Below are 17,581 nucleotides of genomic sequence, written 5' to 3'. Positions count from 1 at the left end.
CAAATCCGTTTCTTGATGGATTTCTCATGCCTGCTTCTTGAGCGTTTTATTGCAGTAATCCACATCTACCGTCTTGAAGAATCTTGGGGAATCCTATAAAATGATTTCCCCTTTACCTGTCCCCGACTTTTCTGACATCCTGGGGCACAACAGCTGACGACCATTTTTGGATGGAACTGGTACAAGGACAAGTTAGTTAGTTGCTGCAGTTGTCAACGCTGTGCTTTCCTGCCAATATGGTGGTGTTGTGATTGGCGGTGCAGGGTGACGTCAGCTACCGGAGCTCTATTAGTTGATTCACTTCACACTTCATAACGCACCACATTTAATTGTCGGTAACGGTGGTAACTACATTACCGACGTCGGTAACGGCGTTGTAACGATGGAAATAGCAATTAGTTAGATTACCCGTTAGTGAAAAAAATACCCATCACTGGTCAGACACTGGTCATTTGTCTTCAGTTTGTCACATGCAGTGGACGTGGGCACTCATCTGTGTGCTTGTAACGCTGCTGCTTCTTCAAAGTTTACTACTCCGTGGCCGTGCTGAAACCTGACACTACACTGTTAGGCTACGTCTTGGCTCATTTGCATACTGCAACAGTGATTGGATGTTTGTGTGCTACGTAGCATGTGAATACACACACAGCGGAGGGACAGAGATACGAGAGGAAAGCAGATGCTGTATCACGTGTGTCCCTTTTTCGGCGGATTTTCCACTAATGCAGATAATTTTATCAACTTGTAATATATTAATTTTGTAAGTATATTAAAATGTGCTTTCTCAATTTCTAAAATTTTGATTTGAGGGGGCAAGACATTTATTTGAGGGGGCGCTGCCCCCTCTTGCCCCTGCGTAGAGCCGGCACCGGTTTCAACTGTTTTTTGCTGGCCATGTCTCGTCTGCTTTCTCAACGTAGCCTACTGCAACCTATGACGCTGAACTACCAAGTGACTAGTTGACAGTAGTAACGTTACTTGAGAGCACAGCTCCACTGATCTCAGACCAGACTGCGAAGCGCCTCTGCCCTCTCCACCCTTCCTGCCCTTCCTTGTTCTAACAGGCTACGAGGGATAGAACGCACAACGAAAAAAAAAAGTTAAATAACAATTTTGGCTACCCGGGCTGAGCTAAATTTTCCCCGGGCTGAAGCCCCGGTAAAATCGGCTGGTGACGCCCCTACTAGACAGCTAACGTTAGCTAGTTCTAATGTCGCGCTGCTTGTCTTGAAAACTAACGTTAGCCATTTAGCTGCTAGCTTGCCACGGCAGTCATTCATGTGAGGTGAACGGAGAGATGTAGCCAATGTTCCCTCAAAGCTGCGTGGATACTTTTCGGTGCTCTCCACGCAGCAGTTAAAAGCTGAGGGGAAATAAAGACAGAGCAGGTGCCCCTGAAAAAAAGGTCAGCCTAAAGGCCTATTCACACCAAGAACGATAACTATAACCATAACGATAAAAGCGTTCACACTGAACAACGATAAACAAAGTCTCACCTTGTGTTAATGAATGTGATGGCTGAAATTCGATGGGTTCTGAATGGTTATTAGCTTTTTATCGTTCTCAAAATCGCTCTGAAAGTGATCCCCAACGATATTGTTGTTCATGTCGTTATCGTTATAGTTTATGTGTGAACGTCGTCATTCATATTAACGAGAATGATATTTGTTTATAGTTATCGTTATCGTTCTTGGTGTGAATGACCCTTAACGTTTTAACATAAATGGTGGCTGAAAGATCGGTTGGTCTTAACGCAAGTTTACAACCAGCAAGTCGGTCAGACTAAAAGGGGAAAAATATAAATATTTTGGTCAGTTCTAAATTGACAGATAGTTGATGGGTTCCATTTTAATTTTCAGAACAATATTGATGGTTTGTTTAAGAGCTCAAATTTACAGTTATGGCCCATTTTAGAAACCAACATCCTCTGCTGAATATTTGAGAGACTTTAGTGATGAGTTGAAGCGGTTGCAGGAAGGATTTTATGTTGGTGGGAAAAGGTTTTTCATTGAGCTGCACTCTGTAGTATGTGACACCCCTGCGAGAGCATTCGTAAAGAACACCAAGGCTCACAATGGATATCATGGTTGCGATAAGTGTTGCCAGCCAGGTGTTTATTACAACAACAGAATGACGTACCCGGTAAATGATTTTGTGTTACGGACTGATTCATCATTTTCAGACAGAGTTGATTAGTGCCACCATCATGATGGACCACATGGATTTTCTGGTCTAGATGTTGGCATGGTTACCAGATTTCCATTAGACTACATGCACGTTGCCGGTTTAGGCATTACAAGAAGATTGTTAAACATTTGGCTGAGAGGTCCTCTGAAATTTCGCTTGTCCTCCAGTTTTGTGGATAGGATCTCTCAAAGTTTGATTCAGATGCGCAAATACATTCCTGTTGAGTTTGCGAGGAAGCCAAGGTCTCTGAGAGACCTTGACCGTTGGAAAGCAACTGAACTATGTCAGTTTATGTTGTATACTGGTTCTGTTGCACTGGCACCACATTTAGACAGCAATCTATATAATAACTTCATGTTTTTTTCTGTAGGCATTTGCATCCTTCTTAGTCCTCAGCTGTGTCCTTTGTATAGCAATTATGCAAACACGTTGCTCAGAACATTTGTGAGTCATTTTGGCGAGATTTATGGCCAAACTGCTTCAGTGTATAATGTGCATGCCTTGGTCCACCTATCGGCAGATGCTGAACGTTATGGTTGTTTAGACTCCATATCAGCTTTTCCATTTGAAAATTTCCTCTGTAAATTGAAGAGGTTTGTGAGAAAGCCAACCTTTCCCTTGGCACAAATAATAAGAAGGTTATCCGAGGCTGAAAGGATTAGTACCATTAAGTTGCCTTGTAAGGGGTTAAAAATGCAACATTATGTTGGTCCTGTTACTGATGTTCTAGAAGTAGTAGCGCAGTACAAGGAACTGCAGACTGAACAATGGTTGATGAAGGTTTCCACAGGTGACAACATTTTTTCTTTAGATGGAGACATTTGTGTTGTACACAACATTATTCAGTCTGTGGATGGAATATATGTAGTGTACAAAGCTTTCACAGAGATGGACATTTTCTACAATTATCCAATGAGCTCTGATTTTTTCAAAGTCTTTACTGTGTCTCAGCCTACAGGTCCATTTAAAGTAGCGAAAGCATCACGAGTTTCTCATAAGTGTCTGCTCTTACCCTATAAAGACGGTTATGTCGTAATGCCACTGTGGCATAGCCATGCTTGTGGTGCTCAGACCTTTTAGCATAGGATATAGAAGGGATAGTGTAAAGTGTATATATGTATATTAGTATATAATGAAAATATTTCTGTGTAAATAAATAATAATGCTGTATAGGATAACCAAAGATCACACATTTAGCACCTACACCTTAAATAACATCTACACCCTAAAGACTGACTTGACTTGACTGACTTGCAAATGGTTCTGGACACAAGGATTTTGATGATTTGTGAGTATCCAACAAATAAATATACATAAATTTACTCACTTTTCAGATCTACTGTAGGCTTAGCCTTGAAAGGACAATTCCGGCGCAAAATGAGACCAGGGGCCTATTGCACAAAAGTAGAATTAAGACATCCAGGATAAGTTACTGAGCTGAGCTGAGCTCAATGAATCCGAAACAAGAGCGTGAACGGACACGGATTTATCAAGCCAGGTGAAACCTATCCTGGATAAGTGCGCGCTCACGGCTTCCTCAAATAGACCCCGCCGCCGATCACAGATTCATTGATTCACCATGGCAGGTAGAGCGGCGTCATTGCTTCTTCTTCGGTGTAAAGTAGGTAGCGGTAGCCTTTTCACAACGGCAACAACCATTTGCGGTGACTGCTGACTGAGATAAGGGATGAGATTAAATAGATCCTGGAATTTAGCCTGGTCTGGAGCAGGCTAGCTCCACAGAATAAATCTCCACGGTAACTTATACCATAACATATCCTACTGCTCCCTATCCCGCTTTTGTGCAACCGGATCACAGATAAATTGAGCCAGGATAACCAGATATATATAAATCACATTCCCGCATCGATTATTTCATTATTTCCAGGGAACTCTTACCGAAGGTTAGTGAATGTTGGTATAATGGTATTGTGATAAGTGACCATGCTGCTGTATCACTCAGACTCCAAATTGACAAAATTGTCCATAGCCCACCTGTGTGGAGGTTCCAGGCGAGATGGCTGCAGGATGAAGCTTTTGTCAGCACTATTGGTTCTAAAATTAACAGCTTCTTCGCACTAAATACTGATGAAACTAGTGCTTGTATCAGATGGGAAGCATTTAAAGCGTTCATCAGGGGAGAGATTATTAGTTACACCAGCTATAAGACAAAACATTATAAAATGGAAATGGAAAATTTGGAAAATCAAATCAAAATTTTCGAGAATGACCTGTATGCAAAAGATGATAATTTAAAACAAAAGGAATTGATTATATTGAGAGCTAAATATAATAAAATGTCCACAGATGAAAGTGCCAAAAGTTTAATGTGGTTGAAGCAAGCCTACCATGATCAAGGAGAGAAGGCTGGAAAACTTTTAGCCTGGAGAATCAAAAAACAACAAACTGACCGAGCAATACATAGTATTAGGACACCACAAGGGAATTTAACAATAGACCCGCTAGAAATAAATACTTGTTTTAAAGATTTTTATGAATCCTTATATAGGTCAGAATGCAACCAAGACTCAAATGCGCAGGAAACATTTCTGGACCAGCTCCAGTTTCAGCCTTTATCTGACAACATAAAAAATGAATTAGATAGGAATATAACAGCCGAGGAGTTGTCAGAAGCAATCCAAAATATGAATAGTGGTAAGGCCCCTGGGCCTGATGGGTTGCCTGTAGAATTTTATAAAACATTTAAAGCTAAATTATTGGAGCCACTTCTAAAAATGTTTAATGAATGTTTCCAGGTAGGAACTCTTCCACCCACTATGAGACTAGCTACGATAACCCTCATCCAAAAACCAGGCAAACCACCCACAGAATGCTCGTCGTATAGGCCAATCAGTTTGATGTGTAGCGACACTAAAATACTTTGTAAAATGCTAGCAAGAAGATTAGATCCACACCTCCCTAAGCTTATACATAACGATCAGAATGGGTTTGTACGAAATCGCCATGGTTTCCATAACATCAGAAGAGTACTTAATATATTGCACGAAAAAGCTGGTGTTAAAGATACAGCAATATTGTCATTAGACGCCCAACAGGCATTTGACAGAATAGAATGGCGCTACCTTTTTAAATTGCTACCACGATTCGGATTTGGAGAGGGATTCCTTAGATGGATTCATGTTCTCTATACAAACCCAGTAGCAGCGATTCTGACCAATAATGTTGTCTCAAAACCATTTAACTTACAGCGTTCAACCCGACAAGGCTGTCCATTATCACCAATGCTATTCACTTTAGCTATTGAACCTCTCGCTATTGCTGTTAGAGCCCGTGACGGTCTCTCTGGCATCCAGATAGGTGAAGAAGAACATAGAATATCTTTGTATGCCGATGACATCATCCTTTTTCTGACCAGGCTTCAGAACAGTATTCCAAATCTAATCACATTAATTAAACAATTTGGAGAGTTCTCTGGATATAAAATAAATTTCTCTAAATCATCACTATTATTTCTAAATAAAAATGAACGTCTGACACCAACTATAAAGACACCGTTTACAAATGCACAAAATGGTTTTACTTATTTAGGTGTTAAAATTACCCCTGAAATCAAAACTATTGTATCTTCGAACTATGACTCACTAACAGAAAAGATAACAGAGACATTAAACCGCTTGACAGTAATGCCAATTTCAATGATTGGCCGTATAAATATAATCAAAATGGATATACTGCCAAAATTCCTGTACCTTTTCCAGTCAATCCCACTCCCACTTCCTAAGTGTTTTTTTGATAAAATTAACAACATTCTTGCTAAATTCATTTGGAACAATAAAAAAGCTAGACTGCGATTGAAATTGCTTTACATGCCGTATGAGAGAGGTGGCCTTCGTCTTCCAAATCTGCGGTGGTATTACTGGTCTGCTCAATTACACTCTGCTTCGTTTTATTTTAGCTCAGATATTCTTCCAGCGTGGGTACATATTGAGCAAACAACTACATCAGAACTACCCCTCAAGTTGTATCTATATTCAGCAGATTTTAAAACATTGGGAAAAAAGACAAAAAACCCCTTTCTTAAAAATGCCATTGACATTTGGTATCGTGTACACCAGCATATTGGAGACATCCTTGCTTTATCTCGCTTTTCTCCTATATGGGGAAACAATGATTTTACACCAGGTAGAGGTGATGGTGGTTTCAAGCTTTGGGCAACTAAAGGTGTGCAGTGTGTAGGGAACCTATACAGAAATGGCAAACTACTTACCTTTGAGCAAGTATGTAAGGAATATGATATACCAATGAAACATTTTTTCAAATATTTACAACTGAAACATTTTATATCATCAAAATATAAAGACCTAATGTCTGAGCCACCTCTGACAAACCTTGAAAACCTAATTATTACAAATCTGGCTAAAAAGGGTCTAGTGTCTTTGTTTTATGGGACTTTGGTGTCTCATGAAAAGGAATCATCCAAAGACAGGTTAGAAGCATGGAAAGTCGATATGGGAGATGATATACTTGAAGAAGACTGGGAAGTGGCATGCTTAAAGGCACAGCAAAATTCAATTAATACAAAACTGAAATTGCTCCAATATAAATGGCTAATGCGAACTTATATCACCCCAGTGAAATTAAATAAAATCTGTCCTAATATTCCAGATGTCTGTTGCAAATGTTTAGAGGAAAAAGGAACATTGTTCCATTGTGTTTGGGGATGCTCAAAAATACAGTCATTTTGGCAAAATGTGATGGGGGCCATTTCCCAGATGGTGGGTAAGAACGTTCCCCTGCAAGTGAAAGTTTGTATCTTGGGTATATACCCTGAAAATTTGGCTGTCAGTTCTAAACAATCAGTTTTGATTGATTTTGGGCTTCTTCAAGCTAGAAGACTGATTGCTCTTTTCTGGAAAAATATACAATTGCCCTCTGTTGAGTTATGGTTGAAGGAAATTGCAACATATCTTGCATTGGAAAGACTTACATATATTGTTAGAGGGAAGAGAAAACTTTTTGCTAAAATATGGAAACCTTTTTTGGAATTTTTGGAGGATGAGAATGTCACAATAGCTTGAAGATCGCCACTGCTGCTGCCCCCCCCCCCCCCCCCCCCCCCCCTTTTTTGTTTTTTTTGTTTTTTTTGTTTTTTGTTTTTATACTTTCATTACTACTATTCTGTTATTCATTTTTCTTTCCTTACCTTTTAATTGTTTTGTTGTTTAGTACACTTATACATTATACATTATTTGCTATTGCTTTGGTTATTGTTATTTGTATGTTTTTTATATATATGTATAAAAACTTAATAAAATGTTGTTTACAAAAAAAAAAAAAAAAAGGGCATCAATAGGCCCTATTAACAGGAATAAGCGGTTACAGGAGATGAATGAATGAATGAACAACCTTACTTCCATAAGCTGATAGAAGGAATCAGTGGTGGGAAAACGGCGTTTTCAAAACGCCCATGTGCAGGAAGACTGATGCAGCGCATCGACAAAGCATCACCATTTGACCATGCATTATGCGTTTGCTGTGAGTTCACGAAGTGCATGATTGCACCCTGTATTGTTCTCAATGCAATTTACAATTTTTATTTTATGCACATTCAAAGCATGTTTTTGCTTTGTTGTAGTACAACTGCTTGTTAAACCAGCCATGTGGCTCTTTAATTCTGCCATACAGTTGAAACCAGATGTTTACATACACTGTGTTAAAAGACACATAACCTTTTTTCCTCACTGTCTGAAGTTGAGTCAGACTAAACCTCTTCTGTTTTAGGTCACTTGGGATTACCAAAATTATTTCTATTCGCTAAATGCCACAATAATGAGAGAGAGAATTTCTTAGAGAATTTTTTATTATTTTCCTCAAAGTCAGAAGTTTACATACATTTCCTTAGTATTTGGTAGCATTGCCTTTAAACTGTATGACTTGGGTCAAATGCTTTGGGTATCCTTCCACAAGCTCCTCGCAATAGTCTGCGGGAATTCTGGTCCATTCCTCCTGACAGAACTTGTGTAACTGAGTCAGGGTTGTAGGCCAACTCGATTGCTCACGCATTTCAGATCTGCCCACAAATTTTCTATGGGATTGAGATCGAGGCTTTGTGATGGCCACTCCAAAACATTGATTTTGTTGTCCTTAAGCCACTTTGTAACTACTTTGGCAGTATGCTCAGGGCCATTGCCAAGCTTTACCTTCCAGGCTGATGTCTTGAGATGTTGCTTCAATATTTCCACATCATATTCTTTCCTCACGATGCCACCTATATTATGAAGTGCACCAGTTCCTCCTGCGACAAAACAGCCCCACAACATGATGCTACCACCCCCATACTCCACAGTTGGGATGGTGTTCTCAGGCTTACAAGATTCCCCTTTTTCCTCCAAATGTAACAATGGTCATTATGGCCAAACAGTTCCACTTTAGTTTCATCAGATCACAGGACATGTCTCCAAAAATTAAGGTCTTTGTCCCTGTGTGCATTTTCAAACTGTAATCTGGCTTTTTTATGTTGCTTTTGGAGTAATGGCTTCTTCCTCGCTGAGTGGCCTTTTAGTCCATGTTGGTACAGGACTCGTTTCACTGTGGAGAATGACACTCTGTTACCAGCTTCAGCCATCATCTTGACAAGGTCTTTAGCTTTTGTTCTGGGGTTGATTCGCACGTTTCGGACCAAAACACGTTCATCTCTGGGACATAGAACCCGTCTCCTTCCTGAGCGGTATGATGGCTAGACATTCCCATGGTGTCTATATTTGCGTATAATTGTTTGAACAGTTGAACGTGGCACCTTCAAGCATCCGGAAGTTGTATCCAGTGATGAACCAGACTCATAGAGCTCCACAATTCTCTTCCTGAGATCTTGGCTGATTTCTTTTGATTTTCCCATGATGTCAAACAAGGAAGCAGTGTGTTTGAGGTGTAGCCTTAAAATACATCCACAGGTGTGCCTCCAATTAACTCAAATGTTGTCTGTTAACCTATCAGAAGCTTCCAAAGCCATGACATCATCATCAGGGCTTTCCTTCATTGTTTAAAGACATAGTAATCTTTGTGTATGTAAACTTCTGACTTTGAAGAAAGTAATAAAAAAATTTCTAAGAAATTCTCTCTCTCATTATTGTGGCATTTAGCAAATAGAAATAATTTTAGTAATCCTAACTGACCTAAAACAGGAGAGGTTTAGTCTGATTTAACTTTAGACAGTGAGGAGAAAAATGTTTGTGTCTTTTAGCACAGTGTATGTAAACATCTGGTTTCAACTGTATCTGTCATTTGTAACAAATTAACCAGCTGAAAATCTGTTTATAACGTTAGCTAATTCAATTGTGGATAGCTCTACCATATTGCAGCTTGTTAGGCTATGCAATGCCAGAATAAAAGTACGGATTACTGCAGATTTTAAGAGTCAGTTCTTTGTGTTGTTAACATGCCGGACTATCTTCTAACTTATTGTGAGGTTTTAATGAAGCATTTACAGAGCCAATTACAAATTTGTTTTAAGCTGAGTAGTTATAGTTCTCCCTTGTAGTATCATCACAACCATGCAATGGTTAACATAAATCTAAAATGTATAGTCAAGGAATGGTTAAATACTAATTGTTACTACACTGTAGGTTTGAGACTGTGGCCCCATGATAAAAACAGTTTGTAGTCTAAATGATAACTGGAACACTGGGACCAGCTGGCCTACATTTGAATCATATGAGGTGGGAGTGAAAATGGAATAGCACTCTCCTACTTTTTTGTTTGTTTTTTAAGAACCTGTCCTGTTGTTTCCTGAGTAGTTGTGAAATGAGGATAGTCAGTGTGTTGTGGTCATATCTTCTCTCTTTCTTCTGTCTGTACCCGGCTGGCCTTAGGCAGATGGGTCCCTCCATATGAGCTGGGTTCTGCTCAAGGTTTCTTCCTGTTAAAAGGGAGTTTTTCCTTGCTACCGTTGCCTTCAGGCTTGCTCTGGGGGTTTCAGGCCGGGTTTTTGTAAAGCGTCTTGAGACGATTTGTATTGTTATTGACGCTATATAAATAAAATTGAATTGAATTGAATATCACACAAGAGCTGACCTTGATGCTGATAAAACTTGGTTTGCTCTTACACAATACAGACATGCTTGATTAAGTCCTGGAAACTCATGTTACATTAAATTAAGACAACCCTACTTGAGGCAGACAAACAGGTAGGGGAGCACAGTTACCACTGGAGTACAGTGCAGACCTCAAAGTTGACATCTTGATTCACTGCTGTACAAATCCCACGATTGATTGATTAACAGAATCAATACATCAGAGTTCAGTGTGACAAGATATTGAGGTACTGTGTTTCTTAGAATCAATTCAAAATATCTCTTTAACTGCTCCTTTGTTACGTTTGTATGTTTTATTATTATTAAAAGAATAAAAAATAAAAAGAGCATATGTTGGCACAGGCTGATTTAGGGACATGTGTGTCTTTAATTAATTTGCCTTGAGGAGAGACAGGGTGGGCAGGGCGGAGGGGAGGTGCAGTAAGGGAGGAGAGGAGACTGGAGGACGAAGAGTAGGCAGCAGAGCGGTGGTCCAATTGGCTCGTGTGTGTGAGAGAGAGAGAGAGAGAGAGAGAGAGAGAGAGAGAGACGTGGCTCATTGCGACCCGGACATCACCATGATCATCAACAAGTGCGAGGGTGGCGTTGTGTTTCACAAGCAGAAGTAAAAACAACCTGGAGGTATCAGTTTATTAACTTAAGCTGAGGACCTATGTTTTTTATTCTATAAACAAAACATTTTGTTTATATATATTTTTTGTAAAGTTCTGTTTTCTTTTTAAGCCATGATGCAAACGTGATAATTACTGCGCCACTATCAACGGCATCATCTTCTTTTTCTTAGGCTGGGTGAAAAGGTAGATCACCTTTATGAATCTAACTGGTTCCCGGTAAGTATAAGTCGACTTGTTAATGTAGTTATTCGCTCATGTTTTTGCCCGCCCATTAAGTCAATGAAGTTAAACTTTGCTAAATATTTATGTCGCAAGGCAACGAAACACCCTTAAATTTAAGTACTAATGTAACAGACTATTTCGTATGACATGGAAAGTGTCCCTCTGAGTTGCCGTAGGGCTGACCCACACGGAAAGAACCTATATAAACATATAGCCTAGGTTTTAACATAGGTTCTAATATAGGTTTTGAATACATAAAATTGGCCGTTTTCATATGTGTACATATATATACTATATATGCACATATATAGTATATATATGTACATATATATGTACATATTACTTTGTAACGCGTTAGAGTACTCTAATTACTTTTTTCGTATAACTTGTAACGTAAAGCATTAGTTTCGTGCATTAAGTAATCAGTAACTTCGTTATTTTTTTAAAAAAAGTAATCCGTTGCTTTAGGAATTGCTCTGGATAAGGAAAGAAAAATTCCGACTACAGCCTGCTTTTTGTCAGACAGTAGGCTATGCCACCTGCGGATGTGTCAGCCGAGGCGCAGCGCTGTGATGATGCGTCTGTGCCCTGCTGACCTACGTTACCTGTGTGTGTGTGTGTGTGTGTGTGTGTGTGTGTGTGGTGTGTGTGTGTGTGTGTGTGTGTGTGAGTGTTTTCGAACCGCCGGCAAGATGGCAAAGAGGACAGCTTTTGAATCGTGGAAGTAGCCTACGCACATTATTTTCAATTCGCCAGCGAAAAGGACAAGAACAACATAACGGTAAAATGCACACTCTGCGTTGGTGAAAGGCTTCTGTCAACTGCAAAAAATTCCACTTCCAATTTAAACAAAAAATATTGTATCCAAGCACCACTCTATCACCCTGGTATTGTTATCCTGCAGAGTTAATTTGGTTGGATGAATGACGTTATTTATTGTCAGGACTTCTCAGTGCATTAAAGGAGGCTGTGTGTCGCTGAGTTGCAGCATGTGCGGCGCTGCAAACGGCTTTTAATTTTTGGTAAGGCATGAGTAGCTACTCTAACGCGTTACTTTTATTCATAGGTAACGCTGTAACGTAACAGCCTACTTTTAATTGATGGTAACGTTGTAAACTAATTAACTACTTTCTAAAGTAACAACACCCAACACTGATAGTTACATACAGGGTTTCCGCGGAGTCTTAAAAACTCTTAAAAAGTCTTAAATTTGATAATGCCAATTTAAGGCCTTAAAAAGTCTTAAATACAAGCATATTTTGCAAATTACATTTAGTCAAGTCTTAAATCCTTACGTCCATTTACCGCTTCATTCACATTTTGTGCAATGCGTCGTTGGCATTCACAGTTGGTTCCGTGTGTTCTGTGTAGTTCTTTATGAAATGTAACTATTAGCAGTACGCCGAAATTAAACTACAAATGAGATCTGAAGTGGAATCCAGTGTTCAGCCTGGTTTGTAATGTGTGGCGCAGGTGAAGCGGGGAGATTTTTTTGTAACGTTTGTTAGCGTTATGTATTTTTGCCCCCTTTTGGATTCGAGACTTCTTCTGTCACGTGAACCTCGTTGTCAACTTGAGAAATGGGCAAACATCTAAGTTTAATGATTGCTGGCTTTGTAACATGGAGTTGGAGAGAAACTTAGCCACGTTTGCTAGTAGTATGCTTCGACATGAAGTAACAAGGGAGGAGACGAAGTGGAGGGATGGTCTTAAAAAGGTCTTAAAAAGTCTTAAATTTCACTTGCTCAAACCCGCAGAAACCCTGTACATATATGTACCTATATGTTCACTTATATATATGTACTCCATATATGTACTTATATATTCACCTATATTTCACATATATATGCACCTATATGTTCACCTAAATATTCGTAAAATTATTAAAATCCATAGCTACATGGCCTACACAAACAAATAAAAACCCAAAATGTAGAACTTTACATAATTTATTCACATTATCAAATAAAACAAGAACATGAACAAAAATAATAAATTAAAAATCAAAAACTGAATAGAAAAAACAAAAAAATTATTCTTTCTTTGCTCTTCTAAGCTCGGTGAGCTTGGCACCAATCTGCCCTTGGCTGGCTGCCGGCGACTTCTTCAGTGGCCGGCAGCATCCATGTAAACACTTATTCCGAAAATGACTTTCGAGTACCGGCCAAGGTTTGCGACCTTTCCGCCATTCCACTAAGTGCTTCTCGGCTTCCTTTTCAGTCTCTTCCAAAAAATCTTTAACCGAAAAACTGTGGACACAGTCGAGGGCCAAAATACTATGGGCCCCTCTATTCCCACCCTCTGTCCATTTAGGTTTAGTCATAATTTAGTCATCTAAATCATTTTAGTTTTAGTCTAGTTTTAGTTGACTAAAAATCATAGGATTTTAGTCAACTAAATATATAGTCATTTTAGTCCACTAAAATATGAAGTATGAAGTGCTGTAAGTTAATGTCTCTCATTTACAAATTCACACGTGAACTTATATATTCAGGGAACCGATAGGAACCAAAAACAACGCCTGTAACATTAACTACTCAGAATGTTACAGACGTTGTTTTTGGTTCCTATCGGTTTCCTGAATGTATATGTTTGTGTGTGGATGTGTAAATGCTTATAGTACTTTGTAGAAGCACACAGTAGTAGATACCGTAGACAGACATGACATGCATTTTGGAGCTAACGAGCTAACTAGCTTACCTTAGTATGGATTTCAGGTTAACTCACTTGCAAGTGTCGCTTCAAGTTCGTTGTGTTTTTACCGGCGATAGTAGGTCCACACGGTTTGCAATGCCTCTTGTTTTCAGTAATGGTAAACTGGAAATGAGTCCATATATCTTGCCACTGTTTTCTCCCCGGCTGTGACATATCGCGGTGTTAATAAAAAACTGCGAGTGCATGTATATGATGACCCTTGTAGCAGTCTACCGACCATCAATGAGCGTCTTACCGCTCTCCAGTTTGTTCTGATTGGTTGTCTTTCCAAGTCATCCAGCTTCACCATCTAAAGTCGTTCTGATTGGATTTCGTCCTTGTCAAATATTTTATCAAATCAAATCAAATTTTATTTATATGGCACTTTTCATACCTTTTAGTTAGTCTCGTTTTTATTCGTTGACGAAAATGTCAATAACGTTCGTCATAGTTTTAGTCTTTGAGCATATTTTTTATTTAGTTATCGTCTTGTTTTCGTCAGAGAAAAACTATGACGAAAATTTTTCTTCAACGAAATTAACACTGCAGCGAAAAGGAATTTATAGTAAACAACTGACTTTCTTTTATGCTAGCTCACGCTACGCTTGCAGTCGTTTCCTCCAGGTTTTGACCAACTCTCTTTAAATAATGTCAAATGCTTTGACGCTTTCGGTAGCAATGGGAAAAACACAATGCAAGCACAATGTTGTTTGAAATGTCCCAAAATATTTCCGATTCGTTATGACACCATGGTGGAGAAGACCATGGCGGGCTGCCATAGTGTTGACATTGTATGGGAAACCCTGACATTGCCTGCTGAGCTCAGACTGATGTGACCTGAGGGGCCTCCTTAAGTCTGCGTGTAAGTAAGAAATAGATGGTGTGTATGTGGCCTTAAGCCACTGCGGATGACCTCAAACACAGTGAGAGGTTCATTTTGTGATCTATTTACCCCCCCAGAGGGAGCACAGTCCTGTCATCCTCTTGCACGATAAATGAAGCTGTTCTTATCCTTGAATAAGAAAAAAGCGTTTCCTTATAGTTAGAGGTGTTTTTATCGTTTGCTATAAAATCGTGTAGTTGATATATGCTTAAAGATCAGACAGTTAATTTAGGTAATGTTTATAGGAGATAATCCTAAAAATGAGAAGATGGAAGCGATGGCCCTGTTGCTTTATGAGATTTGCTAAAGTAGAATGGGGTTTTCCTAAATAATCACGTTTCACATTTTGTAAACACTATGGGAATAGAAATTACTTTTTCATTTTGCAACAGAAATGCCTGATTACTCGCTCATTTTGTCAAGACAAAGACAGCTGTCTGTGTGCTTAGAAAACCACTTATCTCAGCAGACGTAACTGTCTGGTGTGATTCTCAGAGTGTACATTGTGTACACACGGTACTTGGTGCATTTAAGAACTGCTAATTAACATTTCCGTTGAGGAATAACTATATTTTCTTTGCTTTTTTTCCTAGTGCGAATGTGGATTCCATTGTTGAGCGGTGTGCTCCTAGCCCTCCGAAGCTTTCAACATCCTCAAAATGAACCTGTGATTTCAGGTTGCTTCTGGAACATGTTCTCCGAACAGCTAAATTTTTGTATTAGCTCTTTTTAATAGATTATATAAAACTCTTTCACATCAGTTTAAAGGATTATCTCAATACAGGCCCACATGTTTCTCCAAATATGCTAATAATTATGACATTTTGAAAGCCAGTGAAGTGGCAATCATCACCATTTAATACAAAGAAACAGGTGGAACTATAATTTCTTTTGCCTGACAGGATGTGTAGGAGATCACTGCTGACTATACAGGAAGTGGCAGGGCCTGATATGCCCAGGACATCCCAGATGTTCAATGACTTTGCCCTATTATGGTGCTTGCTCTGTGGAATATTCTTTGCAATTGTGCCAGTGATGGCTTGTCCCACAAATTGCTACTGCATGGAAAGGAATGGTTTAACAGTGGTTCAATGTACGTCTCGCAACTTGGACAAAATCCCATCAGACCTTCCAAGAGATACAGTTATCCTACTTTTGGCATCTAACCACATCACCCACATTCCCAACCATGCCTTCAAAGAACTGCACTACCTTCAGGAGCTGGACCTGTCTAACAATGACATTGAGACTGTGGATGTTGGATCATTTCAAGGTGTTTCTGACAGCCTCCTTGTTCTGGATTTAGCAAACAATCACGTCCAAAGTGTCCCCAAGGAGGCATTTGTCCATCTGCATGCAAAGATCAGCCTGTCAAACAACCCCTGGCACTGTGAGTGTACGCTGCAGGAGGTCCTGAGGGAGCTGCGCCTGGACCCCGAGACAGCGAACGAGGTGATCTGCCACACAGCAGTGCAGGAGGAATATGCAGGCAAACCGGTAATCCAGGTGCTGGACTCAGGGATAAACTTCTGCAACTTTCACCACAAGACCACCGACATAGCCATGTTTATCACTATGTTCGGATGGTTCATTATGGTGATAGCCTATGTCATCTACTATGTGAGACACAATCAGGAGGATGCCAGAAGGCACCTGGAGTACCTCAAGTCACTGCCTAGCAGCTCTCAGATCACCAAGGACTTTGACACAATAAGCACAATTCTTTAGCACAATTGTGTGATTAAGGAAGTGTGTGCATCTATAAATATGAGTAAATGTGTTGTTATGTACAAAATGACTTAAAACTGTTGAAACATACTCACCTATGTTTTCAAGCACATTATTTATGGTCTTATAGTGAATTAAATGGACAGAAAAGCCAGCGATAGCACAAAATAAGTAAACTATGACTAAAACTCACATTTCCATAAGAAGTGATAGACCTACATAAATACTATAGAGATAAATGTTTCCACTCCGGTGTCGATCCACAATTGGATTGAATCTGGACAGAGATGAATGAAGAGGATGAGGGTGTCTCCCAGTAATTATGTATTAACTGATTACAGTGTGTTCTTTACGTCTGTGAAGGTCAGTCATCCAGGTCATGGTATATCCAAAAAAAGGTTTTAAAAAGGCTACGGGACTTGTAGAGTTTTTTGAGAAGATGTTTCACCACTAATCCAAGTAGCTTCTTCAGTTCTAGGGGACTGGTGGGAAGTTGAGGTTTAAATAGGAAACTCCTGCTGAAAACAATCAGAAACCGGTGCTGGCAGCACCGTGCTGCACTCTCCAAGTCCAGTTGCCTTAAACTTTGTCTTAAACCTTTTTGGATATGTTCTTTACGTCACACTGTCAAAGTGAGGCTAGTTTACAAGACTTCTGCTAAAAATACAATAGATCAGAATGCTAAAATTCAGTTTGCGTAATGCAGAACAGTGCTGGCATTAATAAATAATAAAAACATTAAACTGTCTAGGAAGTAATATTACACTGTGTACCTGCATGTTAAAGACTGAAAGGTAGTCCTTGCAAGGAAAAAAATATAAAATCCTTGATGGACTTTTTGAAAGGTTTTTCACAAAGGGTGACAAGCTGATATGTTTTGGGGATTTTTTTGTTGTTTTTTAAAAATTTTTTTTTTTCACACTGCAGCTTGTCTAAATATACAGAGATCTTGCACACCAAGTCCATACTGTCAGAAATTGTTGCACTTTTAAAGAAAATGCTGCCTCACACTGTGTCAGTTATGGTCATGGAAATTAGTGGTCTTCTTTTAAATTTGTAGTTGCACTGTTGCATGTAGCTTATCAAAATGGACCACTGACATCCTAAAATAGTCCTGGAAATGATCAGGATAAATAATTGAGCAGCTCCTTTATCAGCAGGTAAAAGTCTCTTTGCTCTTGACGGCTTCTCAGGAATGGATG

The 17,581-nt window shown here is 39.3% G+C and overlaps 1 protein-coding gene across 1 annotated transcript; it reads left to right on the top strand.

Moving 5' to 3' along the window:
• Positions 1-15,694: 15,694 nt before the first annotated feature.
• Positions 15,695-17,362, top strand: LOC311487764 (leucine-rich repeat-containing protein 3-like). The gene has a single exon (XM_084544127.1). The coding sequence runs from the start codon at positions 15,714-15,716 to the stop codon at positions 16,377-16,379; it is 666 nt and encodes a 221-aa protein (XP_084400253.1). The 5' UTR covers positions 15,695-15,713; the 3' UTR covers positions 16,380-17,362.
• Positions 17,363-17,581: the final 219 nt, after the last annotated feature.

This window comes from Chelon labrosus (assembly GCF_963514085.1).
Source record: "Chelon labrosus genome assembly, chromosome: 5".
Taxonomy (NCBI): Eukaryota; Metazoa; Chordata; class Actinopteri; order Mugiliformes; family Mugilidae; genus Chelon; species Chelon labrosus.
Note: the sequence above shows the minus strand (reverse complement) of the source record. Positions and strands in the feature narration are given on the sequence as shown.